This window comes from Ascaphus truei, chromosome 2, assembly GCF_040206685.1.
Source record: "Ascaphus truei isolate aAscTru1 chromosome 2, aAscTru1.hap1, whole genome shotgun sequence".
NCBI classification, from domain to species: Eukaryota; Metazoa; Chordata; class Amphibia; order Anura; family Ascaphidae; genus Ascaphus; species Ascaphus truei.
The window spans coordinates 270,332,750-270,354,636 of NC_134484.1; the positions used below are offsets into that span (position 1 = coordinate 270,332,750).

Genomic DNA, 21,887 nt, shown 5'->3' on the forward strand with positions numbered 1-21,887 from the left:
GATGATTGTGACAGGGTAAATAAAAGCCACCAGTTATATGCCTGGAAAACCCATGTCTAGTCTGCAGTGCAGCACTGACTAGGTTAACTTCAGCTGGGAACCTCAGGACAATTAGTTGGATCCCAGCTGCCTAATCAAGATGTGTTAAAACACAGGCTGTAGACACATGGAGCCTGGCTGTTGAGGAGAGAGGAGTAAGCTGCTGGAGAGATTTCCTGATACAAGGTCTGATTAGCAAAGTAGATGAATTGTGAACTGTCTGTCCCCTGCATAGAAAAGGGTAACTGCCTGATTTATACACTGTCTGCTAAAGAGAAACTGTTTTTGTTTGTCTGCTAAAGAAAAGCCATTTTTCTTTTGTTGCTGATGAAAAGCTATTTTTGTTTTGTGTGCTGTATATCTTTTAAGGCTAAATAAATAAGCCTTGTCAAGAAACCCGCGTGTGTAGTTGCATGTACCCTGCAACATATGGTGTCAAGAAGTGAGATTTTGAAAGGCCCCTGCAGTTAAAGGGCCATACATACACACAAGAATGAAAAAAATGGAAGAATTTTTTAAAGAGTTTTTGTGCGAGCAGACCAAACAGCAGGGACAGTTAATGCAGGAGCAGGCCCGGCTGCAAGCAGAGAGGGATGAAAGACTTTTGCAGCAGCAAACCCAGCTCCTAACCCAGCAGCAGGCAGCACAGGAGGAGCGAATGGCCAAGCTGCTGTCCCAATTCCAGGGGTCTGCCAGTCCAGAACTTGCAAGCAGACCCCCGATACTCCTGAGGAAAATGGCTCCGAACGAGGATCCAGAGGCTTTTTTACTGACTTTTGAAAGAGTTGCCGAAGCTCAGGGCTGGGCTACAGATCGCTGGGCAACTGCTTTGGCCCCGCTCCTCATAGGAGAAGCCCAGGCCTCATATCAGGGTCTCCCAGCAGATCAGGCAATGGACTACCACCAAGTAAAAGCTGCCATACTGGATCGCTTAGGTCTGACCCCAGAGACCTATCAGCAGCAGTTCCGGAACATGAAGTACACCGCTAAGATGAGACCCCGGGTCCTCGCTCAGCGATTATTGGACTTGTGTACACGCTGGATACAACCCGAGGAGTGCACTAAGGAGGCAATTCTGGAGCAGGTGGTTTTGGAACAATTTCTACAAATAATAATCCCTTCCGCACGCTCGTAGGTAAAACGCCACGCTGCTGAAACCCTAGCTTTGGCGGTCCGACTGGTGGAGAACTTCCTTGGGGCTGAGCAGCAGGCGAGTGTCCTGGACCCGACTCCACCGGCACTTGCGGACGCCCAAAGAGGGAGGTCGGATCAATGGGGAACCTTCGGGCCATCCATACGCAACTGCCAAGTCCAACGGAAGGAGCAGTCATTCCAGCAAGGATGGAGTCCAAATGCTGGTCCCCGACGAGACCCTCATCTCCTTCCGGATGTCGGCACGTCGCAAAATGAGAGGAACTTCCGAGGACGTCGCCCACAGGACCCACCAGATGCCTGGTCTCCAGTAACCGGTCCAGCGGAGCGCTATCCACAGCCCCCTCCTGCGAGGGAACCCTCTCCATGTTCCGCCTGCGGAGAACAAGGCCACCGGTATGTGGACTGTCCACAGATGGATTGCTCATTCAGCAGAACCGTCGCCTCGGCTTTTACTGGGGAAAATTACAAGCCCTGGCTACTTCCAGCCCTGATTGGGGGAAAAACCGTCCAGGCCCTTGTAGATTCGGGCTCTGGGAAAACTCTGGTCCTCCAGGAACTGTTACCGCCTAACATGTGTTCTTTTGACTCCCCATGGAGCATAGAATGTATACACCGCGATGTAAAACGCTATCCGACGGCCAAAATCCGGCTACAGGTAAAAGGTCAGGAGGCTTACCTCAAAGTAGGAGTCGCTCCTTGGCTCCCTGCCCCCGTTGTGCTCGGTCGGGACTGGCCTTTCTTTTCGGACCTAATGGCCCCAGTCTTTCACGAGGAGCCTCCTTCTAGGGCTCAGGAGAACCCTGGCAAACTGTTCCCCTTCTCGGCAGACCTTTTTCCCAGTAGACAAGGGGTTCAAAAGACTCGGAAGCAAAGACGCTTGGACAAACAGGACTGGTTGCAGAAATCTGGGTTTCAAGGTGACCATTCTAGTAGTCAGAGGTCACAAGTGATGGCTGGGGATGGCCAAAGGGAGGGGGATATGGGGCCTGGAGATTTACCAGACCTGTACCTCCCTGACTTTCACCAGAAGCAAAGGGAAGACCCAGTACTTGCTAGACAGTATGACAAGGTGGTGAATATTGATGAACAGATTTTAGATGCACAGGGGGTGATAGTATTCCCCCATTTTGAGCTATCAAAGGATATCCTATATAGGGTGAATAGGCAGACACAAACAGGGGAGGTCACCAGACAGATATTGGTTCCCAAGGCGTTTGTTAAATCTGTGTTCACTCTAGCCCATACTGTCCCTTGGGGTGGTCACCTGGGCAGGGATAAAACATTGGACCGTATTTCATCCCGATTCTATTGGTCAGGGATGCATAGTGATATTGCTAAGCTATGTGCAGCATGTCCGGAGTGCCAGCTAACTAGTCCAAGAGGACAAAAACCAGCCCCTTTGGTTCCTCTACCCTTAGTGTCAGTTCCCTTTGAGAGGATTGGGGTAGACTTGGTAGGACCTCTAGAACCTTCTGCGAAAGGACACAGGTTTATCCTTGTAATAGTTGATTATGCAACAAGGTATCCTGAGGCGTTCCCCCTGAGAACAGCAACGGCGAAGCAAGTAGCCAACAAGTTGTTGGAACTGTTCTCACGGGTTGGACTTCCCCAGGTGATGTTGACAGACCAAGGTACAAATTTCATGGCTAAACTGATGCTGGATGTCTTAAAGTTACTAGAGGTCAAGTCTGTTCGGACATCGGTCTACCATCCACAGACTGACGGATTGGTGGAAAGATTTAACCGAACTCTAAAAGGGATGCTGAGGAAATTTGTAGATTCAGAGAAGAGAGCCTGGGATGAACTTCTCCCTTTTCTGCTGTTTGCAGTGCGGGAAGTTCCCCAGGCCTCCACGGGATTCTCTCCATTTGAATTGCTCTATGGCCGCCAACCCCGGGGTATCCTAGACCTCATAAAGGAGTCCTGGGAGGAACAGCAGTCCCCTTCTAAGAATACCCTGCAATATGTACTAGACCAGCGTTTCCCAAATGGTGGTTTGCGACCCGGCACCGGGTCACGGAAGCAAAATTGCCGGGTCGCAGCGAGGCTGGCCGCGCGGCGTCCCCCCCTCCCTCCTTGCGGCATCCCCCCCTCCCTCCTTGCGGCGGCCCCTCCTCCCTCCTTGCGGCGGCCCCCCCTCCCTCCTTGCGGCGGCCCCTCCTCCCTCCTTGCGGCGGCCCCCCCTCCCTCCTTGCGGTGGCCCCCCTTCCCTCTTTGCGGCGGCCCCTCCTCCCTCCTTGCAGCGGCCCCTCCTCCCTCCTTGCGGCGGCCCCCCTTCCTCCTTGCAGCGGCCCCCCCTCCCTTCTTGCGGCATCCCCCTCTCCCTCCTTGCGGCGGCCCCTCCTCCCTCCTTGCTGCGGCCCCTCCTCCCTTCCTGCGGCGGCCCCCCTTCCCTCCTTGCGGCAGCCCGAGGTGAGGTGTGGGACAGTGCTGAAGTGGTGCAGGCTGCTATCGCTGGGGTGTCAACAGTGATTCGCTGACTCGGGCTCCTACTGCAGCCCCGCATCATGATGTTGCCGCCCATGACATGTTCCGCCCCCCACAGGACACGATGCCCGGCGTGATAGGAGGTAGGAAGTGGTAGCGGGGGCGCAGCTGTGCCTCCATTCCTGGCGCTCCCTTCCCCTCGGTCCCCTTGGTGCGGGTGCGGGAGATGGGTGCGGGAAATAGGCGTGGGGGTGGGCAGTGGTGGCTGCGCTGTTGCTGGTGGGCAGAGGGTGCAGGGGGAGGCGGGGAGCCGCCTGCTCAGATCGCAGGCCTTTCCTCTCCACCTGCACCCCCCCCCTCTCCAGTCACTCACATCCGTTGCTGCCTCTGTAATACAGTGTGTGTGTGTGTGTATAGGGGAGTGTGTGTGTGTATCAGTGGCTGTGTGTGTGTGTGTATATAGGGGAGTGTGTGTGTGTATATACAGTACCGACACACTTTATTGCAGTGTGGTCGGTACCGCAAGCCGGGAGATTTCCCGGCTTGCTAGTGGCCGCCCCTCGGTCACGCGTCTTCGGGAGCCTGCGCCCCCTGCACGCGCGTACAGGGCTCCCCGAGGGAGCCTGGTGTCCCGCGATCTGCGGGACGGCGGCAGGGGGTTCCGGGGGACCCGGCGGACCCGGCAGCGGTAGGGAGAGCGCCCCGATCGGAGGGCGCTCTTCCGCTGCTTCGGCGCGCGCCCGTCACACTCGGGCGCGCGCCAGGCTACTGCTGCGGCCAAGAACGGGCAAATGCTCGAATAAACTTGGCCGCAGCAGTAGGGGAGAGAGAGTGTGTCAGTGTGTATGTGTGTATCAGTGTGAGTATCAGTGTGTGTGTGTGTGTGTCAGTGTGTGTGTGTGTGTGTATCAGTTGGTGTGTATAGGGGAGAGTGTGTGTGTGTATAGGGGAGTGTGTGTGTGTGTGTGTATAGGGGAGAGAGTGTGTGTGTAGGGGAGAGAGAGAATGTGTATCAGTGTGTGTGTGTGTATCAGTGTATCTCTGTGTGTGTATCTGTGTGTGTGTATCTGTGTATATCTGTGTGTGTGTATCAGTGGGTGGGTGTATAGGGGAGTGTGTGGGTGTATAGGGGAGAGAGTGTGTGTAAGTGTGTGTATAGGGGAGTGTGTGTGTGTGTGTGTGTATCAGTGGCTGTGTGTGTGTGTGTGTATGTGTGCATGTGTGTAGGGGGGAGAGAGAGTGTGTGTGTATCTGTGTGTGTGTGTGTGTGTGTGTGTGTGTGTGTGTGTATCTGTATGTATCTCTGTGTGTGTATGTATCTCTGTGTGTGTATGGGGGAGAGAGTGTGTGTGTGTGTGTGTGTGTGTGTGTATGTGTATGTATCTGTGTGTGTGTATGTATCTGTGTGTGTGTGTGTGTGTGTGTGTGTGTGTGTGTATCAGCCACAGCCACTGTGTGCCTGTGCAGGCCAGCAGTGGCTGTGTGTGTGTTGGTCTGTCTGTGTGAGTGTCTGTAGGTCAGTGACTGTGTTGGTCTGTCTGTGTGTCTGTAGGTCAGTGACTGTGTGCGTCTGTGCAGGTAAGAGAGAGAATGGGGGAGGGTGGAGAGAGAATAGAGGGGATTGGGAGAATATATGAAATCTGTATGGACATTCATAACTGTTTTATTTTAGCTATAGGTGATAACATTTTTAGTGGGTTACGAAGGAAAAGTTAAAAAATAACCGGGTCACGGAAAAAAAAGTTTGGGAAACGCTGTACTAGACCTTAAGAAGCGCCTAGATGTGGTCGGCCATTTTGCCAGGGAGAATCTTAGATCAGCCCAGGACAGTCAGGAGAGACATTACAATCAGAATGCTCGCATGAGAGTGTTTCACCCGGGAGACCAGGTGATGTTATTGTTACCCAGTTGCGAGAGTAAACTCCTGGCCAAATGGCAGGGCCCATTCGAAGTACTCCGCCGTACGGGTGATGTGGATTACGAGATCGCTCAACCAGGGTCCAGGAAGGGTAAACAAATTTACCATGTGAACTTGCTGAAACCCTGGAAGATGCAGCGGTCTCTATTCATCCACCCGGTGGAGGAGGAAACGGACTTGGGTCCTCAGCCTCCACGGGAGAACATCGTGAGTGACGATAAAATCCCAATGGGTAAACAGTTGTCCTCTGAACAAAAAGGGGACTTGTTAGCAATAATTACACAATTCCAGGATGTTTTTTCTGACTTACCAGGACAAACTAACTTAATTTCCCATGCAATCGAGACAGCATCTGGGGTAAAAGTACGTTCCCGTCCTTATAGGTTGCCTGAAAGTCATAGGGCTCTGGTAGAGAAGGAGGTACAAGAAATGTTACACTTAGGAGTGATTGAGGAATCATGCAGTGAGTGGTGTAGTCCACTAATTATGGTCCCTAAACCCGATGGGAAGGTAAGATTTTGTGTGGACCTCCGAAAGGTCAGTGCGGTATCCAAGTTTGGCACATATCCGATGCCAAGGGTGGACGAATTAATTGACGCCCCTGGTAACGCGGAATATATATCCACGTTGGACTTGACAAAAGGATACTGGCAAATACCCTTAGAGGAAAAGTCCAAATGCAAAACAGCCTTTGCCACTCCCATGGGTTTATACCAGTTTGTGACAATGCCATTTGGACTGCATGGAGCCCCAGCCACATTTCAGAGACTCATGGATAAGGTACTGAGGCCCCATAGGAATTATGCCGCAGCCTACCTAGATGACATTGTCATTTATAGTAAACACTGGCGGGCCCATCTAAATAGGCTGAAAGCGGTCCTCAAATCTCAAAGAGAGGCAGGGCTCACAGCCAACCCTAAACAATGTGCCCTGGGTAAGGCGGAAACCAAATACTTAGGGTATGCAGTGGGAGGTGGAAAAGTAAGGCCACTAGCCGACAGGGTAGTTGCCCTGAAAGAAGTTCCGACCCCCCAAACAAAAACGCAGGTACGCTCTCTGCTGGGTTTAGCAGGGTACTACCGGTGGTTCATCCCCAACTATTCGGAAGTGGCAGCCCCTTTAACGGACCTCACAAAAAAGTGTGCCCCTACACAAGTGGTGTTGTCAAGGGATTGTCAGAGAGCCTTTGAGGACATAAAAAGGTGTCTATCAGAGGGTCCCATCCTTAGAAGCCCAGACTTCAACAGCCCTTTTATAGTGCAAACAGATGCATCAGAGATAGGGCTAGGGGCAGTGTTGTCACAACAGTTTGAGGGAGTTGAACATCCTATCCTTTTCCTGAGTAGGAAATTGTTCCCAAGGGAAAAAAAACTACTCAGTGATTGAGAAAGAGTGCCTCGCAGTAAAGTGGGCAATCGAGGCTTTGAGGCATTACCTGGCAGGAGTCCATTTTACTTTGGTGACGGATCATGCTCCACTGAAGTGGTGCGTAGCCCCAGCCACACACTAACAGGGGAGGAATGTGACAGGGTAAATAAAAGCCACCAGTTATATGCCTGGAAAACCTATGTCTAGTCTGCAGTGCAGCACTGACTAGGTTAACTTCAGCTGGGAACCTCAGGACAATTAGTTGGATCCCAGCTGCCTAATCAAGGTGTGTTAAAACCCAGGCTGTAGACACATGGAGCCTGGCTGTTGAGGAGAGAGGAGTAAGCTGCTGAAGAGATTTCCTGATACAAGGTCTGATTAGCAAAGTAGATGAATTGTGAACTATCTGTCCCCTGCATAGAAAAGGGTAACTGCCTGATTTATACACTGTCTGCTAAAGAGAAACTGTTTTTGTTTGTCTGCTGAAGAAAAGCCAATTTTCTTTTGTTGCTGATGAAAAGCTATTTTTGTTTTGTGTGCTGTATATCTTTTAAGGCTAAATAAATAAGCCTTGTCAAGAAACCCGCGTGTGTAGTTGCATGTACCCTGCAACAATGATGATGATGATGATGATGATGATGATGATGATGATGAGAGGTGCTGGAGGAGAGATGATGATGATGATGATTTAACCCGTGCGGCCCAAATTTTTTTTCCGTGGAGCAGTTCGGCCCTTCTCACTTTACGAGTTGGGCAGGCCTGGATTAGAGGAACAGTGAAAATTGTTGCAACTAAAAGCAAACAAAAATGCAAAATAATGCATGGGTCACAAAAATCAAAAGACAGAATATAAAATGAATGATACTATAATGTCAAATACGCTAAAGAAAATAGACCAGGGAGAAATTATTTTAGCTGACTTAAACGTAGGCACGCAATGTAAGAAAGCAACGAGGAAAGACAGGAAGAGAGAGGTAATTATGCCACTTTCAAGATCATAGGTAAGACCTCACCTAGAGTACAGTATCTCAGGAAGAACATAAATAAATTGGTGATTGTGCTAGAAGGGCTACTAAAATGATGTGTAGTCTCCAGCATAAAACGTATCAGAAAAGACTAAAGGACCTTCATATGTACAGCTTCGAAGAGAGAAGAGGGAGAGGGGTTATGTTGAAACTTTCAAATACAAAAAGGGTTCTGAACAAAGTACAGGAGGGAAGTATATTGCAGAGAAAGAGACATGCTAGAGCAGGTCATGCTCTGAAGCTGGAGGGTGGCAGACTCAGGGGAAATGCGAGGAGTTACTTCTTTACAGAAAGGGTGTTGGATTCATGGAATAGACTCCCAACAGGGTGAGCCGAGACTAATTTAGTTAGGGAACAAAAAAATGCTTGTGACAGATTTAGGACTATCCTTAATACAAAGTAAAGACAATAATTAACTAGGGTCTGAGGTTTTACAACAGATAAGAAAATGGGCAAACTAGTTCTAAATCTAACAGAAAACACTGCTTAACAAAATAACTGCACTAAGGTGAGGCTCCACAACGTAAGTGCTATCACCATCCACCAGATTTTATCAGAAAATGCTATATAACATTTTATCAACTTATGGCCTAACTTAAAATTAAATTAGAGGGGTAAATGTCGGCGTAATGTGAATTTTATTGAGATCTAGGGTCATCATAAAAGGCGATCCCTCCTATATTACATTATAACTCACTAAACTCACCAATATACCGCAGAAATATATAGCGCAAACATTGTAGTACTAACAGGACTATCCCTCCTGCATTACCTCTTTATAACACGTTTGATCTTTATGGTATATAACACGTTTGATCTTTATGGTATATTATATATATTTTCTTTTTGTGAGACATCCTGCAATTGTCTCAATACTCAACAACTGCTGAGATGGATAGTGCAGTGAACAATTAGCGTCCTCCAGCTGTGAGGAACAGCGAAGCTGATCCTTCTCTGTGGGTCAGTTATATAACAGTTTGTTGTTTTTGTTGGAGTTTCCACCAGAATTGTACGGGGAGTGAGGACAGTCGAGCAGTTAAAGGCCAGGATTCAGCTGAACTGAGGAAGTTAGTTATTTTATGTAAATCTAAAAGTTTATTCATACAACAGGCACTACATGCGCTGAGGAAGTGGCCTAATGTGAGCTTTGTTAAAATCTACGACCATCAAGAGGACTACGTATCCCTCCTACATTACATTATAACTCACTAAACCCGTCAATATACAGCAGAAATATATAGGCCAAATAGTGTAGTACTAACAGTGAACGGCCTCTTCTACCTCCTCGAAACTCAACTAATACCTACAGTAACTGGTAAGATCAACCACTGCCTTCTATATCTACGGTTGTCTTACACTTGCCTGGCTTTCTGCTGGAACCCCAGTATCACCTACCAGCCTGGCTATAGCTAACCCCATATACAATTGTAACCCCCTTTCTCTATGCCTAAGGGAAACTACGCGTGCTGCTATCCTTGTTTGCTCACAGGAGGCCTAAGGCCACGTCCATAGAGGGGTTGTCAGTGCTGAGGCGTGCTGACGCTGAGGCTCGCCTGCTGAAATCTGTGCGATTTCATGCACATGCAGGCGAGCCAGCGTGCGCGATCGGGAGGCGGGGCAGTGACGTCGCTGGGCCAATCGCCTGCAACGCACCGACGTCAACGTCACGGCGCCGTGACGTTGACGCTGCTTCCCGCTGATTGGATGTTTTCAGCCGACAGCTTGCTGAAAAATACCTTGGCTGTCGACTGAATAATCCAACTCCTCAGCACGCCTGCGGACGCTCGCGTGAGCCCCCTCTATTAGACATCCTCATTGAGGATGCAGGGGCTCAGCGCGGCGCGTCCGCACGGCTCAGCGCGGCTTGTCCTTCTATGGACTCAGCCTAAGCCTCCATAGCTGTGATCTTGGGGGGAGCTCTTTCTCCTTGCAGTGCAGTGTCTCCACCTATGAAGGATCCCAGCATTGGCGGGATAGCCCCTCATAGGAACCAACAAACAGAAATAGTAATACACCACACCAAGTATATAACTAAGCTTTACTATACATAATACTACACACATATGCCACACAATAACTGTACCCATAGATAATCCCAATGATGCAACACTTGGCGGTTCCCCCAAAGTACAGGCATACCCCGCATTAACGTACACAATGGGACCGGAGCATGTATGTAAAGCGAAAATGTTCTTTAAGTGAAGTTTTTTCCACTTATCGATGCATGTACTGTACTGCAAACGAAATACACGTGCATAACTGATGTAAATAACACATGTGTAACAGGCTCTATAGTCTCCCCGCTTGCACACAGCTTCGGTACAGGTAGGGAGCTGGTATTGCTGTTCAGGACGTGCTGACAGGCGCATGCGCGAGCTGCCGTTTGCCTATTGGGCGATATGTCCTTACTCACGAGTGTACTTAAAGTGAGTGTCCTTAAACCGGGGTATGCCTGTACTGAGTGTGCCGTAGAACCAATACCCCTGGTGTCTTGTCCCAGCAAGTCCCCACCCAAGTGTGAGGTAGCTCTACCCCCTGTGGATGTAGGTGCATTTTGGGTACCTGCCTGGGTCATCCAGTACCCAGGTGCTGCTTGTCGCGATGAGTTGGAGAGTGTCCCACGAATCAAACACAAATCCCCTCTCTCCTAATGGTCCTGATCCGCCTCGTGAGATTAGCTCCAGCTGGAGTGTCTAACCTGAATGTCTCAGGGTTCTGTTGCCTGGTCCCAGGCCGCAGCGTGGCCTTCCGCCACCGGTGCAACAATACCAATAAGGGGAAGAGTCTCTATCTGAGGCCTTCCCTCCAATACTGCTCTTCGGGTGTCACAGGGCCTAGTCCAGGGGCTACTGGCATCCTGGATGCATCCTTCCTTTCTGCCGCTCATGCTAGACTGACTTCACAGGCTCTCCGCCCGAGGAGGATATCCTGTCCCTCTTCTGCCAGAGTCCCATTGGCTGGGACAGTCCCATGTGATATTTCCCTCCCATCTGAGGATTCTGGGACTTTTAGTGATGCTGCTGCATCTGCCTCCTTTTTGGGACTAGGCGCAGGGGCACTATCCAAGAATGTCGACGGCTGTTCTGTCGCATGCATGGTGAAGACCATGGCCCTGGGGGTGGAAGTTTCTGGCTTCCGGGCAAAGTGATCTTCTTGGCGGCCGTTAAAGCAACAGTTGCTTTGGGTCACTCTGAAGCCAGAATTAGGAGCCGAGCTCCTAGGCGTCAAGGGGGTCTGTCGTGGAGGACCTTGGGAAGTATTGTCCTCAGAATTCTCCTTCGCACTAGGCTTCTTGGATGGAGTGGCTTTACTCTCCCCTTTGGAGGATTCCCGGGACGTCATGGGAGTCTGAAATTGCAAGATGACCTCTTGATCTTGTATTTGATCCATTAGGTTCTCAAAGTTAGGAGGATTCTCTGTAGAGAGAGTGCAGCAGATCCTGGCCACTAAGGGGTGCGTGAACAACGCTCCCTGCAGGAATTGCTTGTTTCGATAATCATCTAGCTCAGCCACACGGATGACCAGGGTCCACAGCGCCAGTTGCAGTCGTCGAAGAAATTCCGGTAATTCTTCCCACTCCTTCTGATTGAGAGCATGGAAATGGGCCAGCAACCCAATAGGGTCGTCCTTAGTGCCATAGGATTTGGTTAAGGCCTGAATCAGGTCTTGGGCATTGGCCTCTGCATGGCACTCATGATATAATCGCACTCTGGTGGTGGCCACGATTTGCTGTCTCTTGATAGTGTCCGTGCAAGTCCATTCTGGCAGCACTTGCACCGCATGGTCTCTCTACTCTGCAAACTCCGCTTCTCCCAGAGGCATGGGCCACACCCAAGAGAAAGCTTTTAGCTTGCGATAGTGATGACCCTGGGATGACTGCGCAAATTTGACAGACAATCTCTGTAATACTTTGACATCCGTGCCTCCAGACAAGTGCCGATTCGGCAACCCGTTCGTCGTCCGCTATGAGCTGACTCTAGATTAGCTTTGTTCTGTCAGGGCTATTCTCAGGGGATGGCCGTGCAGGCCCCACTGATGCTGGTCGCGGACTGAAATCCTCCATCTGTATGGGTAGGTTGGGGTATATGAGCGGGCAACCCGTGGGTAGAGCTTCTGGAAAATGCAGGGCCCGGGGGCCCTCATCTTCACTTAACTCGTTGCCGACGGTGATGATGAATACGCTCCATCGGCAAGTAGGATCCCACTTGCGGCCTAGTGGCCGGGCTCCAGTTAAGCCAGGAAACCGCATTAGGGAGGAGCATACTTGAAGTAGGGGTGTGGCGGCTGGTACGTTCTCCACCGCGACCATTCACATAATTTTCCTCTCTCCAACTAAAGTCTGCCCTATCCACCCTCAACTCTTCATTATCCTCCCTCGACTAAATCACGCCACTCCACAAAGTGCATCCCACCACAAAGCCAGCTCAACCTTGACTCACCTGCCAACTCAAAACACTATCTCCCTTCGCACAACCAAGAGATCATGAAAATCTCCATTCCTCATCCTCACTTGGCACCTTCCAATCCCTCCTCCACCAATTCACCTCCATTCTCAAATCACAAAAACAAACATACTATAACACCCTTATCCCCTCACTATCACCTCATCCACGCCAACTGTTCTCGACCCTAAACAATCTGCTACGACCCTCACTATCTCTCTTGCCTAAGACACCCTCCCCCCTCACAGCCATGGACCTTGCCTCGTATTTCTCAAAAATTAACAACATTTGTGCTTCTTACCCCACTGTTGCCACCCTCCCCCTCCATCCACTACCCCTACCCACTCCTTCCACCCAATTTCTGATGATAATCTCCTCTCAATCTTCCATCGCTATCAACCCACCACAACCCTTCTGAACCCATTCCACACTCCCTCTTCTCATACTGTATCTCTCCTCCTTCTTCAACTTCTCCCTATTCAGCGGACAATATCCAGACTCCTTCAAAATTGTGGTAGTCATCCCTCTCCTCAAAAAAAATCTCTCGACCCTCCTCTCCAACTTTCGCCGTCTCACTCCTTCCATACTTGTCCGAACTCCTCGAGCGCATTGGACACAACCAACTCTTCTCCTTCATTCTCACCCATTCCCCCCTCCCCATTGCCCAGTCTGGCTTTCATCCCTCACACTATACTGAAACTGCCCTCTTTACCATTCACAACTTTCTCTCCCAAGCTCGCCACTCCAAACTCTCCTCCATCCTCATCGACCTCTCTTCAGCCTTTTACAATGTTGATCACCTCACTCTCATCTCGACCCTCACCAACATTGGCAACACTGACACTGCCCTCTCATGGCTCTCACCCTATCTCTCCCAATGTTTTCTATGAGTTTTTCATTTAAAAAAAAAAGTTAATACCACTTGTGGTGCATTTGCATGTTTCAGACAGGTCTGCATCCCTGTCTTTCTCCATTATCGATTAGCAAACAGTGCTTTCACTGCAGCAGGGGATTCTGGGTAATGACTCTTGGAAAATAAAGATATCAACATTTTCAAACAATTTCCATACCTTCCATAAATCTGAAATATAAAATGTGGCATTGTGATGCACTCCTTCTCTCCGGGCACGATATCGGGAGTACCACACTAGCCAAGGGTTTAGCTCGTACCCAACAGCTCGGAAGCCTTCCTTTGCTGCAGCTATTACCTTTAAAGAGAACCAAAAAAATACATTACATTTGAAGTTGTCTGAAGTACATCACAAGTACAGAATATCTAATATTAGAGGTGAATTTACTGTGTCGTGTGACCCCCATGGGAGTGGATTGCAGGAACTGCACCTTTAAACATAGCAGCCTCACTGTGGCATTGCCTGTAGTAATCATTTATAGAAATGAACCCAGATGAAGCATGAAAAGAGGAGAGAAGAAGCTGATGTCAGGACAACATTTGGTCATACCTCAATTCAATGGTTATTTTGAAAATTGCGAGTTTGCAATGTAATTTTTAGAGCACAAAATCAACATCTCGGGCATGTTGCATGTTGGGCATGCTGTACTTAAAGTGCATGTTCTACAAGGAGTACGAAGTATTGAAGTTTATAAAGATATTTAACATTGTTATTCATTTACCAATTGTTATTATTCCTGAAACCTGCAGTGCTCTGCTAGGTAATGCTGTGTAATTTAGCTACTTAACCGATTCTGATATTAGATTTTCTAGTTCCTACCTTTTATGTATGATGGCATGTGTACTGTACCATGAAACTAGCAACCTCTACAGTCTTATATATTTAGACAAGAGATGGAAAACTCCCAGGCACCGGAGGAAAGGGAGTTCTGTGATTATGCCCATACCCGCTCTTAGTTTTCGCAGTGTAGCATAACTTGTGGCAGGGGAGGAGATTGTGTGTGTCTCTCTCAGTGTGTGTTTGTCTGTCAGTGTGTGTGTGTCTGTCAATGTGTGTGTGCGTTTCTGTAAGTCTGTCAGTATATGTGTCTGTCAGTGTGACTGTGTGAGTGTGTGTGTGTCTGTATTTATCTGTGACACACACACACTCTGACACACAGAGCCACCGACAGGGAGAATAGTAAAATAACTTGACAGATCTCCCCTCTCCCCCTTTTTTGAAGTGAAACTTATATGCTGGCACCTACCATATGAAAAATTCCCATGGAGTAAATTGCCTTATTGGTCATGGAAGTGCACTCCCGGAAGTAACGTCACTACTGGCAGAAGAGGCCGGCGGCGACATCACACACACCACAGACACACAGACACACACACAAGGAATTCAAAGTTAGTATAAATATAGAATTTCAAATAGCTAAATGGGGGGGTTGCCGTGTATGCACATTCTAAGTCACACTTCTTCGTGCTTTGTCACTGAAATTGTGTTTTGATTTTTCATTGAAAACGTCACCATCACAAATACAATTTCTGTGACAAAACAGTGACAAAATGTGACGGGGAAGGGGTTAACCAGGCTCACTAATAAAGGTTCAGCCCACATGGTTACCCCTGATCCATGTGTTGAGGCCCTAGATTGTCAGCTCTTGGACCCAGATGTCCGAAATGCATTACTGTGACTGTGTGCAAATTATGCGACATTAAAGATTTGTGTTTTGCCTTTCCTGGGGTGCTGGGACCGGGAGAGTTGTAAGCTGTAAGTTTCAGGGTGGATTTGTCGGAGAAAGAATTTACAGAATGTGTCTATGGGATACCCCAAGAATTGGATCTGCCAACCTATTTATGGACGTATGTGTAGTAGTCTGGGTGTCGGGTACTGGGTTCATTTGTCCTGCAGGTGAACGTCTCCATCTATTTTGTTTATATTTCAGGGGTCCCTGGTTTTATACTATTGCACCTCTTTAATGGGGACTTTCATTTTATTCATGTATTTATCTTATTAGATTAGCCCAGGATAGTGGCTCATTCCTGCACCTCATGTGCTTTAGGGTTGTGCCAGCACCTGATCGTGATTCTCGGCTGTATTGGTAGTAACATTTGCATGTTTGACCCGTGGCCACGTTGCCTTGGCAACGTTGGACAACACGGGGTGATGTCATGCTCAAGAACTACGAAGCACGGAGTGGTCACGCATGCGCAGTCTTGATTGTGTGATCGGGTCTGGTATGGCGTCCCTGCCTCAGACACACATGCACAGCACTGGGGATATGCAGTCTACCAATGCGCTCCAGTCGCTTGCTGAAGCGTCATTGAGAGCAGGGAAGGTTATTGGCCCAGAAGCTGTATCAGCAATCTGACTGGTGTTTTCAAGATGGCGGTGCGTTCCACGGCTCGTTTGCGTGTCACAGACTACTCACACATGCGGTTTTGCGGGCTTTGTCGGGTCCCACACGGGTGAGTTGCATGTATTGTATAATTGGTATGGGTATATATGTTGGGTCACTGGCACTCATTCACTGCACATCCCAGAGGAAGGTCACATTGAGCTGACAGAAACGTTGGATGCAGTGCCATGTATTATTGAGATGAATACAGTTTTCTATCTACTTGGCTGTGTGCCGTTTCTGTTTTCTGGATCCACGTCTGGTAAATATTTTGAATAATAAATATATATATATTTTTTTCTCTCCCCATAGTTTGCTATATCATTATTTCCATTTTTTGGCTTGATTGGTGCTTTGTTGCTGCCTGTATAGACAGCCTAAGGCTGTCCTTCACTCTTTCTGCATGCCCCATTGACTTTAGCTTGGGAATAGGCAGGTACGCCACCTAGTGGTCGTTCTGGCAGGCAGACAGGCTGCAAGACTGACCTTACTATAGGGTAGATACATAGTAGCAGTGAATGAAGGCAGATCAGTGAGGTCATTACCTTCACAGACACCCCCCCCAAGATGGCGACGGCTCATTACACACACCTGGCAGGTGATTTTTGCAGAGATTTGAATTGTAGGTAATGTGAGTCAGGTGTGTTTGTCACATGTGGTGAGGGTATATATATGCTTGTCTATCAGTCTGTCATTGCACCCCCTTGAGAAAGGTCCTATTCCAGGACCGAAACGTCGGATTGGGTGACTTATCTTTTTTATTCAGATGCCCAATACAGTTTTTCATGATTACTGAACCGAGTGCAGTCTTTCTTTACCGGACAAGAGAATGGTAATGTTGTTTTTCTATTATTTGAGACTAGCACCTGTCTATATGAACCAGTACATTGAGTGCAAGCTGTGATGTTTGTTTTGACTATTTTTTTATGAGCTGTGCACCTACAAGATATATATTTTTTCACTTGCATGGGATTTATGGAGTGGCAGTGGATTCCTGCAAAGTTTGCTATTGATTGGAGTAATCTTCAGTGACATTGACTTTTATACTGTACATTGACATTTTCTTATTGCAATATCATGGAGGAATTTGCCGATATGTCTGATATTTTTGCTAACATCTCTGATTCTATGGGGTATACAGATGAACAGATCACACAGATCAGATATAATGAGACAGCGGAGACTATCTTTGGACCAGATAAACCCACAGATGTATTTAATGATTTGGTGAAATTGAAGAAAAGAGAAACTGATTTTTATTTGCATGCAACCACGTTATCACATTATCATAAAGAGAAATTACTCCCTCGTGGGTTTCGTATTAAAAATCAGCCTACCATAGGCCGCAGTGACCCAGTTTTTTGTAAAAAATGGGTCTCAATCCTAAATAAATGTTCATTTGATCTAACAATCTTAGTTATTGAACAGTCTACAAAAGAGTTGGTGAAAATCAGGAAGGACATTAAGTCAATTGAGGATAAATATGGTGAAATACTGACAGCTGACTCTAATACTAACTGGTTAGAAAAAATACAATACACTGTAGATACCTACAAGGCCGGTCTTATTGCATACAAAAGGGATAAATTAAAACAAGTGAACCTTGACTATAAGGAGAGGAAGGTGTACAAATGGCTTCTGGGCCTTAATGACAACCCACAGGGTAGATCCTACCAAAAGAGAGGCTACTCTCGCTCCAGAAAAGGGGCTGTGGGTGGGTCTGGTTATAATACCAGTGACACTGATATGTCAGACACTCAGGACAGTACTGTCAACACTGACCCTTTTTTTTATACTCATATATAATCTGAATACGGTGACCCCAAAGGGTCTTAATGATGACCTTAATTTGGGATGTTTTCTATAATTGGCCTTTTTTATGATTGGCCTTTCATTTACTGTAGTTCTGCTGTTCCTTACTGCATGCACATGAAACGTACGGTGCGCTGCTGCTGCAGTCATTGTTTGTATTATCTTCCTGCCTGCTGTCTCAGTCTCTCTGTGTGTGACTCTGGGATATAGGGTATTGTAGGGTAGTAGTATGTATAGATATCAGACACGGCGTGACTAAATTGTTTTTAGTTTTCTTTGTGTAAATATGTATATCCCTCGTGTGTTCACATATCCCTTTCCTTTTGTGTTAGTATGGATGGTTTCTATGTTACACTGTTATGTTTGATGAGCCTTGTCCCATAGGATTGATCCAGTTTATTGATGTGCAGTAAGGGGTTTTTTTTTGGCTACATTACCAGTTGTTATTTATGGGAAGCATTACTCCCTTTTTTTTTCTCTCCCCATAGTTTGCTATATCATTATTTCCATTTTTTGGGTTGATTGGTGCTTTGTTGCTGCCTGTATAGACAGCCTAAGGCTGTCCTTCACTCTTTCTGCATGCCCCATTGACTTTAGCTTGGGAATAGGCAGGTACGCCACCTAGTGGTCGTTCTGGCAGGCAGACAGGCTGCAAGACTGACCTTACTATAGGGTACTGCACCGACACACTTTATTCGAGCAAATACCCAGTATGTACCTGGCAGATACCTGGAATGCGCCGCTCCTCACCTCTGACAAGCCCCGTTGCGTTTGCCTTCCCAGCCTGGGTTCATGCCTGGCTGACGGGCGGCTGATCTGTTAAATGATAATGATTAGGATTTAATAGGCTGCAATGCTTCGCGTGTCTACCAGATGGCATAAATTCATGAATTGTAATGCAGTATATATATATATATATATACTGTGCAGTATTGCAGCCAGCGGGAATAAAATGCTTCAATCCCTGCCTGGAAAATACCTCAATGCACTCGGGCAGAAAACAGTCACAAACCTCAATACACCCGGGTATACCCGAATTCGTGGGACTAGCCGAGCTCGAATAAAGTGTGTCGCCAGTGTAGATACTGCACCGACACACTTTATTCGAGCAAATACCCGGTATGTACCTGGCAGATACCTGGAATGCGCCGCTCCTCACCTCTGACAAGCCCCGTTGCATTTGCCTTCCCAGCCTGGGTTCATGCCTGGCTGACGGGCGGCTGATCTGTTAAATGATAATGATTAGGATTTAATAGGCTGCAATGCTTCGCGTCTACCAGATGGCATAAATTCATGAATTGTAATGCAGTATATATATATGTACTGTGCAGTATTGCAGCCAGCGGGAATAAAATGCTTCAATCCCTGCCGGAAAATAACTCAATGCACTCGGGCAGAAAACAGTCACAAACCTCAATACACCCGGGTATACCCGAATTCGTGGGACTAGCCGAGCTCGAATAAAGTGTGTCACCAGTGTACATAGTAGCAGTGAATGAAGGCAGATCAGTGAGGTCATTACCTTCACAGACACCCCCCCCAAGATGGCGACGGCTCATTACACACACCTGGCAGGTGATTTTTGCAGAGATTTGAATTGTAGGTAATGTGAGTCAGGTGTGTTTGTCACATGTGGTGAGGGTATATATATGCTTGTCTATCAGTCTGTCATTGCACCCCCTTGAGAAAGGTCCTATTCCAGGACCGAAACGTCGGATTGGGTGACTTATCTTTTTTATTCAGATGCCCAATACAGTTTTTCATGATTACTGAACCGAGTGCAGTCTTTCTTTACCGGACGAGAGAATGGTAATGTTGTTTTTCTATTATTTGAGACTAGCACCTGTCTATATGAACCAGTACATTGATTGCAAGCTGGCGACCAACTTTATTCTAACTCGGCTAGCTCCGCGAATTTCAGATTATCCCGGTGATGTGCGGTTTTGTGTCGTTTTCTCCCGGGGTGTATTGCGTTATTTTCGCGGCTGTGATTTAAGCATTTTATTCCCGCTGGCTGCAATACTGCAATGCTGTGTAAAAACGCATGGGGGCGTTTGCGAGTTTTGTCTTTGAAGCCGAGAAATTCATGAACTGTAATGCAGTATATACTGTATATATACAGTATATACTGTATAACAACAACCCCTAACATACACATACAGTACTGTATATGCACATTAATGATACTATAGGCCGTCCCCTGGCGAGATGTGTTTGCAGCAGAGAGAGATCCGCTGCTCTCTCTGCGCAAACATCGGCACATTAAAAATGATTTAAAATACATTTAAAATAAATTTTTATTCATAGTGTAGATGTGCAGGGGGTCTCCGGAGCTGAACCGCGTTGGTTTCAGGTCCAGGGACCCCCTGCTTCCCGAGATACAGGCCCCATAAAGGGGCCTGTATCTCGGGAAGCAGGGGGTCTCCAGACCTAAAACCAAAGCGGTTCAGCTCCGGAGACCCCCTGCACATCTACACTATGAATAAAAATGTATTTTAAATGTATTTATTTATATTCATGTATTTATTTATTTATTTAGATTTATTTATTAATTGTGCTGCTGCTGTGTGTGAATTTTTTTTATTGTGGGTAGCAGGGGTGGGTGAAGGGGGTATTAGCCCCGACGGTGGTTGTTTAGGGCTTGCGGGGGATAGCGGGTGCACTTAACCCCTTCACGACCGTAGCGGTATTAACTGCTACGGTCGTGAAGGGGTTAAGTGCACCTGCAACCCCCCCGCAAGTCCTAAACTCACACCAAGGGCCAAATACCCCCTTCACCCACCCCCGCTACCCACAATAAAAAAAATTCACGCACAGCAGCCCCACAATTAATAAATAAATCTAAATAAATACATGAATATAAATAAATAAATATATATATATATATATATATATATATATATATATATATATATATATATATATATATATACACACACATGATGAACCAATATACAAATAAATGTAGAAGGGTTATCAAAATCATACTGTACTACAAATAACACTTCTCCATACAGACACACTACATTACAATGAATTTCCTTTAATAATCATACATTGCATTTACATTGTATTTATGATGCATAAAATCTATGCACCATATACATTCTGCAAATGAATGTGAACAATATCATTGCAAGCTAAATACAAATACTGTACCTCCAAACAAGTAAACTATTTTAACCAATCAAGTAAACAAAAATCAATATATTAGTACCAACCGGAAAACAAAATTTAAAACCAAGGCTAACCCTTACAATACCAAGGATTACATCTATCTAATTGTAAAATACATTATACTGTACACACATTGAAGCATTGCAATAAACAACGTACAGTACATCCCATGTATCTTCTTGCCTTGAGTGTAATCTGTGTAAAGCCCCCTCCCCTCTAATGTTTCTGTTAAATCTCCCTGCCTTGAGTGTAATCTGTGTAAAGCCCCCTCCCCCCTAATGTTTCTGTTAAATCTCCCTGCCTTGAGTGTAATCTGTATAAAGCCCCCTCCCCCTAATGTGTCTGTTAAATCTTCCTGCCTTTGTTGCTGTGAGTGCAGTTTGTGTAAATGTGGGGAGGGGGGGGGGACCCGATGTGCATACTTAACCCCTTCACGGCCGTAGCAGTTAATACCGCTACGGTCATGAAGTGGTTAACCCCTCCCGCTACCCCCCCGCAAGCCCTAAACAACCACCGTTGGGGCTAATACCCCCTTCACCTACCCCCGCTACCCACAATAAAAAAAATTCACACACAGCAGCAGCACAATTAATAAATAAATCTAAATAAATAAATAAATAAATACATGAATATAAATAAATACATTTAAAATAAATTTTTATTCATAGTGTAGATGTGCAGGGGGTCTCCGGAGCTGAACCGCTTCGGTTTTAGGTCTGGGGACCCCCTGCTTCCCGAGATACAGGCCCCTTTAGGGGGTGCCGGTATCCCTCTGCTTTGTTTACATGCCGCGGTCACGTGATCGGGACCTTTAAATGCAGAGGGATACCGGCACCTCATAAAGGGGGCTGTATCTCGGGAAGCAGGGGGTCCCCGGACCTGAAACCAACGCGGTTCAGCTCCAGAGACCCCCTGCACATCTACACTATGAATAAAAATGTATTTTAAATCATTTTTAATGTGCCGATGTTTGCGCAGAGAGAGCAGCGGATCTCTCTCTGCTGCAAACACATCTCGCCAGGGGACGGCCTATAGTATCATTGATGTGCATATACAGTACTGTATGTGTACAGTACTGTATGTTAGGGGTTATAGGGGTTGTTGTTATACAGTATATATATATATATACTGTAATGCAGTATATACTGTATATATACAGTATATACTGTATAACAACAACCCCTAACATACACATACAGTACTGTATATGCACATTAATGATACTATAGG

General features: G+C 47.0%; 1 protein-coding gene across 3 annotated transcripts in view; it reads right to left on the bottom strand.

Moving 5' to 3' along the window:
• Positions 1-21,887, bottom strand: part of ATPSCKMT (ATP synthase c subunit lysine N-methyltransferase) — a 105,178-nt gene that overhangs the window by 21,201 nt on the left and 62,090 nt on the right. For all 3 annotated transcript variants that reach the window (XM_075586207.1, XM_075586205.1, XM_075586206.1), the window contains exon 3: positions 13,445-13,582. In XM_075586207.1, coding sequence (XP_075442322.1) covers positions 13,445-13,582 — 138 coding nt within the window. The remainder of the gene's footprint in view (positions 1-13,444; positions 13,583-21,887) is intronic.